At 46.4% G+C, this 9878-nt stretch overlaps 1 protein-coding gene across 1 annotated transcript in view; it reads right to left on the bottom strand.

The window, feature by feature from the left end:
* Window positions 1–661: 661 nt before the first annotated feature.
* Window positions 662–9878, bottom strand: part of LOC123934138 (KN motif and ankyrin repeat domain-containing protein 3-like) — a 72752-nt gene continuing 63535 nt past the window's right edge. Inside the window, exon 3 of the mRNA XM_045994130.1 lies at window positions 662–6240. Within this exon, the coding sequence (XP_045850086.1) occupies window positions 6183–6240 (58 nt within the window). The 3' untranslated portion in view covers window positions 662–6182. The remainder of the gene's footprint in view (window positions 6241–9878) is intronic.

Below are 9878 nucleotides of genomic sequence, written 5' to 3'. Positions count from 1 at the left end.
CGATCTTCCCTTGCTGGTATAGAACATGTGTTTTAGAAGGAATGAGGCCCCTCCTAGTAACCTACTGGTCGTGAGTTGCACACAGCACGAGATAAACCTCTTACCTCCTAGAAACGCATTTCATGAAAGTGCGGTGAATGAGGCAGCAGGCAGAGGCGTCGGTCTGGAGCAGGGCGGAGAGGCCGTGTTGTGTCGGTGAAGAGCGCAGGTTGCGCCTCTACCTCTTCACTTCTTGCGTTCACCTGGAAAGGTGGTTAGCCTCCCTCCACCTCAGAATCTGCATCTGTAAAGTGGGGATGGCGGGCGGTTGGAGGAGGGTTAAATACACCGGGCCAGGCATATAGTACGTGCTCAGCAAATGCTGACTACTGTTACCTTAATCTTGGTCTCTACAGAGAAAAGAAAAATGCAGCATTCCGTGAACTTAAGTTTTTCCAAAAGCAATGGCTTAAAATAAGCTGCTATTTGAAGGCAAAGATTATCATGTTGAGTAAATGCTATCTCAAAATGAACTGATCTGTATTCCAGTAACTACATGAAACACATCAGATTGTGTAGTTCCTTAAAGAACATTGAACAACCTAATGTAAAATGCAGATTCCTGGGCTTTGCTTCCTACCTGATTCCCAGCAGAGCAGAAGCCTGGGAAGGTGCACTTCAGTCAAGCCTCCAGGTGATCCTTATGATCAGGCGAATTCAGGCAGCAACACGGATGGAAGGGTTGGTGAGGGCACGATTTCCCTGGGGAGCTCAGTTTTACAAGTCCCACCTTGAATATTTCTAGGTTAAATAATAATGGTCACAGAGCAGTTGATTTCAAAGTCTAATGGTGCTTAAGAGAGTTGCTAAAAATTCAGATTCCAGGTTTGAACTCTAAGAGATGCAGATTCAGAGATTCAAGTGACACTTGGAATCTGCAATTTTCAACCAGCCCTTCCCCTCTAGGGTGAGTCATGGAGAAGCACTTTTTTAAAGGTGTATTTATTTATTTGAGAGAGAGAGATCATGAGCACGGGTGTGAGCGAGTACACAGAGGAAGGGGTGAGTGGAGGTGCAGAGGGAGAGGAAAAGAGAACATCCCCAGACTCGTTTGCTGAGCACAGATCCCATGACCCTGAGACAGGACCGGAGCCGAAGAGTCGGTGTCCAGCAAACTGAGCCACTCAGGCGCCCCAGAGAAGCAGTTTTGACTCTTGCTGTTCACATGCTAGAGAGAAGCCAGACATAAAAAACAGAAAGTTTTTTTTTCTGTAAAGGTCTGACTTTCCTCTGTAATTTGAATATCTCAGACCTCATCAACTTGTAGGTACAAATAAGGTCACAATAAAATTATAACTGGGTCTTGTGAATTTTGAACACCAGATGGTTATGCAAGGATCAGTTACCCTCCCCAGGTGTATCTGAAGATCTCAAAAAAAAAAAAAAGTGCTTTCGTGTATGTATGTATTGTCTTTTTGTTCGCCAGACTGATGGTTCAAATTTCAACCTTACCACCTACAAGCCTTGGGCAAGTTGTCATTTATCTGTTGCTGCATTATGAATTATCCCAAAACTTGGTGGTTTAAAGCAACGATTATTGCACTATTTCTCATGGTTTCTGTGGTTGTGAGTTTCAGAAGGGCTTGGTTGGCTCAGTGTCCTCCATGTGGTTGCAGTCAGACAGGGCTTGGAACTGGAGCAGCAGGGAATGGAGCGGCTGGGTTCGCTGGGTATCCCTCCCTCCCTCTTCTTGTGGTTTTGGGACCTCTCCATGTGGTCACTGCATGTGGGTTAGTTTGGGCTTCCTCACAGCATGGTGGCCTCATGGCAGCTCAAGGCTGCAGGATAAGTATTTCTGTAAACAAGGTGGAAAGTTCATCCACTTTCTGACCTAGCCTTTGAAGTCACACTGCCTCATTTCTGCGGCATTCTCTAGATTACAAGAGATTCAGAAGACTGCTCCGATTCCAGTGGAGGGGACCAGACCCCATCTTTCAATGGTGGGAGGTCCCAAGTCACACTGCAGAAAAGCATGTGAGTTAGGATGTGTTGTTGCGGCAGCCTTCTTTGGAAAACGCAATCAGCCACATGTCCTGTCCAAGGCTGAGTTGTGGAAGGAAGATGATAATAATATCTACCTCGTAGGGTTGTGAGGGGGCACCTGGGTGGCTCCGTCAGTTAAGCCACCAAGTCTTGATTTCAGCCCCACTCATGACCTGGGTCCTGGGGTTGAGTCCATGCCAGACTCTCTGCTCGCTTCTCCCTCTCCCTCTTTCTCTCCCCCTCCCCCTCCCTCTTGTGCATGCTCTCTCTCTCTCAAATAAATAAATAAAATCGTTTTTGAAAGCAGGGTTGTGAGAACTAAGTGAATAAATGCATGAAAAGCACTCACAGTCGGTCCGGCATGCTGTTGTCTTCACCATTACTATCATCACGCACTGAACAAGGAACCATGCAGTCATGACCCCCACGGGTCCTCAGAAGGGCCTCTCTGAGGCCAAGTACACAACTGCCTCTGGCCCCTATTTCCCTGAATCCCCCTCACTGTCTGCAAATCTTCCACCATGCTAGTGGCGTGCTGGCTGAGCTAAGACCCTGCAGCCACTGGTCCCCACACCTTCTCAGAGATGCCAGTGCGTAGACCCCACATCGACTGGCTGCAATTTGCTGCTGGTGCCTCAGCATAATTGTTGCCACCAATCCCAAATTCTAGCAGGCAGCCCAACAGAGGAGTCGGCTCTGAGTTGACCTGCCCCCTGCCTCCTGCTGTCACCCCATCCCTGAGTGTACCTGCTGATTCCCCCAGCCACAAATGCCCAGGAAAAGCAAGTAACAGAATCAAATAAGCAAACAGCTCTCCCTCGATACTTTGCTCACTTATGGAGGCTGGGACACTATTATTTGGGCCCCAAACTGATGGGTAGTAGTAAAACTGTTTTCTTAACCGACACACATGACTGTTCTCCCTGGAGCAGAAACACTCCTAGGATGGTTTCTGACCACCTGCTCTTTCCTCTTTAGCCTGGCCCCATTTAAACACTCTGGTTATCACACCAGGTGCCATTAAGAATTTGATAGTTTCCATAGTCTGCTTCTACTGGTCCCAACAAGTCCTTCCTACAGATTTATATAGCCTAAATTGTGAACAAAATGAAGTTGATTTTTCCCCGGAGCCCCCCTGTATAAGTCAGTGGATGCAGATGGAAACTTGGGAGGAGGAGAGCCATTTAGACGCGGACCCAGAACACATTTCAGTACAAGTTCTGCCTCCCAGTATACTCTGTCACACCTGTGAGGACCCCCTCATCTACTTGCTTGTTCAGAAAATAGGGGAAATGCTCCATGTAGGAAAAAGTTTTCATGATTTCTTTGACTTCCAGTATGGTGGGGGAGCTGTTACCCTGGATGGCTGAGATGGCTGCTCCAGGAGCAGATTTTCAGCGGGTGTTTCGGAGGAGGTAAGGAGGGGATGAAGACAGCAACAGGAGTCAGCCTTTGTCCTGGTGAATGAGGGGCCACAGCTCAGGCTGAAGGGGCAGTTCTCACACGTGATCCTTTGGGCACTGGGGTCCTTACCATGCACTTTGGTGCCCAAGTGTCCTGTGGCTCAGAGAAGGCTGGAGTGTCAAGTGGGGCAGGGGTCTGGTCTCACTGCGTGGACAGCTGGTTCTCTCCCAGGTACCCAGGATCTGAACTGCTCCTACAGTGGGAAATCTCCCACCTAAGGAGGCAGAGCTCACCTCCCATTGAAAGAGCTGGAAACATCAGACACTTGCTTTTGCCAGCTTTGCTGGGGGTGAGGTAGAGGGAGACCCGCAGGCCTCGTGTCAGGGGGGGTAGATGCGGCGTCTCCACCTGGTTTCTCCTGGAGGTGAGAGTGACAGGGTTGCAGCGTGAGTGGGGATAGGCCAGGTGTTCTGCCAGGCCATCATGGAGAGCAATCTCCCATTACAATAGCTCCCGGATAGGACCTGGACATTTGCTGCTATCTATAGAGCTTCCCGTCGTGTTTTCCCTGGCCATTCCGGAATTTCGAAAACTATCCAATATCTAGTATCATTTTAGTAAGAAGTTCCTTTCCTCTTTAAATTAGCCCGAGTTGGAGCGCCTGAGTGGCACAGTCAGTTAGGCGGCCAACTCTTGATTTCAGCTCAGGTCATGATCTCAGGGTCTTGGGGTCCAGCCTCAAGCCCCAAGTCAGGCTCCACGCTTAGCAGGGGGTCTGTCTGAGGATCCTCTCTCCCTCTGCCTCCCTTCTCTCTCTCAAATAAATAAAAATAAATCTTAAAAAACCAAATTGTGATGCTTTCCCATAAAGCTATGACCAATAATGACACTTTCAAACATTTTTTAACTCCAGAGGCTTCAGAGCACAGTGATCTCTGCAGGGATACCTGTGTCTACAAGGATGCCGCTAGCTCAGCAGGGTCAGGCTTACCAGGGGGCTGTGGACATCAACCAAGGAGGCCAGAGCAGGGGCTGGGGGAGAACATGGTGGATGCCCTGGGGTAGCAAAACTGTCAGTTCTCAGGAGTACCAATAAGAGACCCTAGGAGACTCCCCTTAATGGTGGAAGGATGATCCTATGATAGGAGGTAAGGGTAAGACCAGAGACATTTGGGACATTCATGACTATTGATGGGACCTTCATCTATCCACAGGCTGATGCAGCCCCAGGAAATTGTTACCCAACAATCTCCTCTGAACACCAGAGAACTCATCAACCAGGCCCTGGCTACAGGCTGTAACCTCAAAATCAAGGCTCATTAGAATGCCTGGGCTGAGAAAGAAAGAATTCTGGAATTTGTTGTTTGTCTGCATTTTTAGTTGAGGTATATCAATCTGGTTTTTGTAAAGGCAGAAAAGAAAAAGCCTCTTCTAATGTCTTTGCTTCTAGCAGGTTATATAGGAAGGAGAAAAGAAGGGAAACAGAAGAAAAGGAAAGAGGAAAGAGTTTAAAGCCAACAGTATGACTTTCACACCGCTGTGGAGATTTTAGGCCGCAGCGTGGGATGTCCAGGTTGGGCCATCCGGGGAGTGCTGACAGCAGCGCCACCTTCCTAAGCTCAGGAGCCCTAAAGTTCATTCCCCGGTGAAGCTAGTTCAGGGTTAAGGACGCCCTACCATTTGAAGGAAGGAAGTCCAGGGTTTGGCCACCACGTAACCTGCCTTTGTCTCAATGCCCTCAAGAGAAGAACAGAAGGGAGAATTCAGGTACTCTTTTACTCTAAGTTCAAATGCTCTTTCAAAAGAAACAAGAAAGGCATCACGGATACATCTCAACGAATGCTACAAGACAGGAACCACAATAGGAACAAATAATAAGTGTTTGAGTCAGAGCCCTCCCAGGTGGGAGGCTGGCAGTGGGGACCCTGAGCTTCTCCAGAGAGGAGAGGGGAAAGGAGCTTGCAGGGATCAGGCCGCACACCCTGCTCCTGAACTGGCTCAGAGCAGCAGCCCCTGCACAGCCAGAGAGGCTTCCTCCTGCAACGTGGCCAGTTCACCCTCCTTATTTCATGGGGGTGAAAAGGTGAATGATTTTTTGGTGGGAGGAGCAAAGAATTTGACTCTGAGGTTTACAGTTGAGGGGGACTTTGAAATGACTGAGTGCAACCCATTTAATAGCAAGTTCAGTAAAACTGAATGTAAATGAAACCCTGTGAAGGCGTTCTGGAAGAGGAAACAGTGTTAAGAGAGGGAGGATTCTTGACCATCTTGGGTGACGTGTTGGTTATTTACTGCGGCACAAATTACCCCCAACCTTAGACTCTTCGGTGCCTTAAAATGACAATACTTATCATCTCACAGTATCTCTCAGCCAGGAGTCGGGCTTCCAGGAATCCACAGCCTGGTTATGTCCTCTTTCTCGGGGTTCTTACAAGGCTGCATCTCGCAGTCGGCCGACTCTGCAGTCTTGTCCGAAAGCTCGACTGCGGAAGGATCTGCCTCAAAGCTCCCTTATGTGGTTTTGGCAGGTTCACTTCCTCACTGGCTGTTGGACTAAGGGCCTCCATTCTCTGATGACTGGTGCCCAGAGGCTACCCTCTGTTCCTTGCCATCCATATGGCAACTGCTTTTATCAGAGTGAGCATTTGTGTATTGCATTGTGTATTGCATTGTGTGTTCCATTTGTGTATTTGCTTTGTGTATTCCATTTCTTAGTAGCAGGTCACCAGGTCCAACCCACACTTAAGAGGAAGGCGTTATAGGAAGGAGTGAATACCCAGAGACAAAATTATTGGGAACCTTGTCAGCAGCCACCTGCAACAGACATGTATAGACGGTAAGAAAGGGATCAGAATCATAGAAATGTAGAATTTTCTGATTGAAATGAAAAGGCCCTGTAGATCTAGCCATCCATGCGCTGCCTGAATTCCTGATACAGCTCCATGCCAAGTAGCTTTTTATTCTACATCTGTACAATGATGTGGTTAGAAGTAGTATTCTTGTTATACCTGGCTAGGAACCACCTGCCTGCAACATTCATCCATGCCCATGAAGGCATCCTGTAACCTGTGAGAGTGGTAGAAAGGTCAGAAGATTCTATTCTCTTTCAGTGATGGCCAACTGCTTTGATGAAATCTAAAAAGTAAATTGTAAATAAAGATTGGTTCTCGGGATGCCTGGGTGGCCACAGTGAGGTGTCCACTCTTGGTCTCAGCTCAGGTCTTGATCTCAGGATTATGAGTTCAAGCCCTGCATTGGGCTCCATACAGGGCATGGATCCTTACTTTGAAAAAAAATTTTTTTGGCCTAATTTTTTTTGAAGTTTTTTTTAAAGGATTTATTTATTTATTTATTTATTTGGCAGACAGAGGTCACAAGTAGGCAGAGAGGCAAGTAGAGAGGGGGAAGGAAGCAGGCTCCCTGCTGAGCAGAGAGCCCGACGACTCTGGGATTATGACCTGAGCCGAAGGCAGAGGCTTTAACCCACTGAGCTACCCAGGTGCCCCTGGTCTAATTTTTAAAGTAACCTGGAACATGTAGAATGTTTATGCAACCATTAGTTTACATAATTGACATATAAAACACAAAAGATCTCTCTAAGAAGCTGAATGAATCAGCACGTTTTAAAGAAAAAAATAGTGGGAGTATCTAGTATTACCAAAACCAAAGTCAGCAGATTAAAAATTCCAGAACCAAGAAAATAAACAGATCAAACAAAAGAGAAGGCCCTAGTGCTTTAATCCTTTGACACTAGGAATATTTTTTTCATATGAAATTCTGAATTTGGCAAGAAATGTGAACTTTGGCCCCATGACTGGCAGGGAGCATTTCAGAGTTCGCGGTGTGCTCACTGGGGAACTACCACAGCCAAGGTGGTCACATCATGCTCCACCACTCACTTATCTCCAAGACCTACCTCAAATGGCTATTTGTAAATGTCAACTCTGGTCTCAAAAGACAGTTAAGGTTATCAGAAAGCAATAAAGCCAGGTTGGAAAGGAGGTGGGAGGGAGGGAAGGAAGTCGGGGGAAGGAAGGAAAGAAGGAAGGAAGGAAGGAAGGAAGGAAGGAAGGAAGGAAGAACCTTTCTTCGAATAACCCCTCTTATTTTGGATGATTACAAGATTATGGGAACACACATAAGACCTACATTGAGGACCACAGAACTATTTTGGGTGGGTGTTTATTGCAAAACAAATCTCACTAATTAACTCATAAAACAGCCAAGATGAAAAGATTTTAGGGACCATGTGGTCTCACCCCTAATTTTGAAGACAAGGAAATTGGGTCCCAAAGAGGCTGAGTAACTCACCAAGTAGTGGGAGAAGACTGGCACTTAGACAAGATTTTCCAACTAGGGATCCAATGTGGAACAGCTAGAGCCAACTTGGTGACATCTCCATCCCAGGGGAACAGTTCGCCCTTTGCTTTGTGCACGCACCCCAGCAAGAGTTATTTCTCAACATTGTGTTTATGCAAACTCTTGAGCAGCATAGACTCCTGGACTAAGAGACTCTCCACTCGGTGTGCAATTGAGGGCAAAAGCTGGGATGGCTTGGCCCTGCTCCAAACTCCTTCCGCAGAGGCCTGAGGTGACAGAAAAAACACATGTATTTTTCCCAGTTAGGTGAATAAAGACCAGGCTCATCAAGTAAGAGTGAAAGTTACTTTATGAAGTAAAGAAAAGCATTCTAACTGGTGGAGAGCATCGACTGTTCCCATGTGTGTGAGACTTTACCGATGGCCAACTGTCAGGGAACAGGTGGGACAAAGGAGAAACCTGGAAATGTATTTCAAGTCTATGCTAGTGGAGATGGAAGGAATTCAACTGCTTTTCTTTTCCTTTCTTCCTTTCTTTTCTTTAAGTCTCAGAGGTAGTGTTTAGTGATTCATTAGTTGCAACATCTGCTTTTCTATCTGCTTTCTCTCAGCCCCAATGAAATACTTTTATTTATCTATTTTTTTAAATTTCAGAGTAAGCATCCTGCATTTTCCCAAGATGCTTTACTCTCTTTTTATTTATTTTTTTTTTCCCCCTTTTATTAATTTTTTCAGCGTAACAGTATTCATTCTTTTTGCACAACACCCAGTGCTCCATGCAAAACGTGCCCTCCCCATCACCCACCACCTGTTCCCCCAACCTCCCACCCCTGACCCTTCAAAACCCTCAGGTTGTTTTTCAGAGTCCATAGTCTCTTATGGTTCGCCTCCCCTCCCCAATGTCCATAGCCCGCTCCCCCTCTCCCAATCCCACCTCCCCCCAGCAACCCCCAGTTTGTTTTGTGAGATTAAGAGTCATTTATGGTTTGTCTCCCTCCCAATCCCATCTTGTTTCATTTATTCTTCTCCTACCCCCCTCCCCCCCCATGTTGCTTCTCCATGTCCTCATATCAGGGAGATCATATGATAGTTGTCTTTCTCCGATTGACTTATTTCACTAAGCATGATACGCTCTAGTTCCATCCACGTCGTCGCAAATGGCAAGATTTCATTTCTTTTGATGGCTGCATAGTATTCCATTGTGTATATATACCACATCTTCTTGATCCATTCATCTGTTGATGGACATCTAGGTTCTTTCCATAGTCTGGCTATTGTAGACATTGCTGCTATAAACATTCGGGTACACGTGCCCCTTCGGATCACTATGTTTGTATCTTTAGGGTAAATACCCAGTAGTGCAATTGCTGGGTCATAGGGTAGTTCTATTTTCAACATTTTGAGGAACCTCCATGCTGTTTTCCAGAGTGGTTGGACCAGCTTGCATTCCCACCAACAGTGGAGGAGGGTTCCCCTTTCTCCACATCCTCTCCAGCATCTGTCATTTCCTGACTTGTTAATTTTAGCCATTCTGACTGGTGTGAGGTGATATCTCATTGTGGTTTTGATTTGTATTTCCCTGATGCCGAGTGACGTGGAGCACTTTTTCATGTGTCTGTTGGCCATCTGGATGTCTTCTTTGCAGAAATGTCTGTTCATGTCCTCTGCCCATTTCTTGATTGGATTGTTTGTTCTTTGGATGTTGGCTTTACTCTCTTTTTAAAAAGATTTATTTGTCTGTTTTAGAGAGAGAGCGCGTGCAGGGGAGGGGCAGGGGAAAAGGGAGAGAGAGAATCTCAAGCAGACTCTGCATTGACTGTGGAGCCTGACTCGGGCCTTGGTCCCAGGACCCTCAAGATCATGACCTAAGCTAAAACCAAGATTTGGATGCTCATCCAGCTGAGTTACCCAGGTGTCCCTGAAACTTAGCTTTTAATTCCAAATGCAAAATAAACAACACAGAAATGCAAGACAGCACATTAAAAGACCCAAGAGTCAAAGGAGGAAAGGTGTATCCAGAGGTGTTCCATGAAGCTGGATGCTAAGAAATAAAGAAAGGAAAAAATGGAGTGTGAAGAAAGCAACATTTTGAAAGCTGAGCCAGTATTTTTTTTTTATCAGAAATAGTGTTTA

Source organism: Meles meles, chromosome 21 (assembly GCF_922984935.1).
Source record: "Meles meles chromosome 21, mMelMel3.1 paternal haplotype, whole genome shotgun sequence".
NCBI classification, from domain to species: Eukaryota; Metazoa; Chordata; class Mammalia; order Carnivora; family Mustelidae; genus Meles; species Meles meles.
The sequence above is the reverse complement of the archived record's forward strand: the minus strand, read 5'-3'. Positions and strand labels throughout refer to the sequence as shown.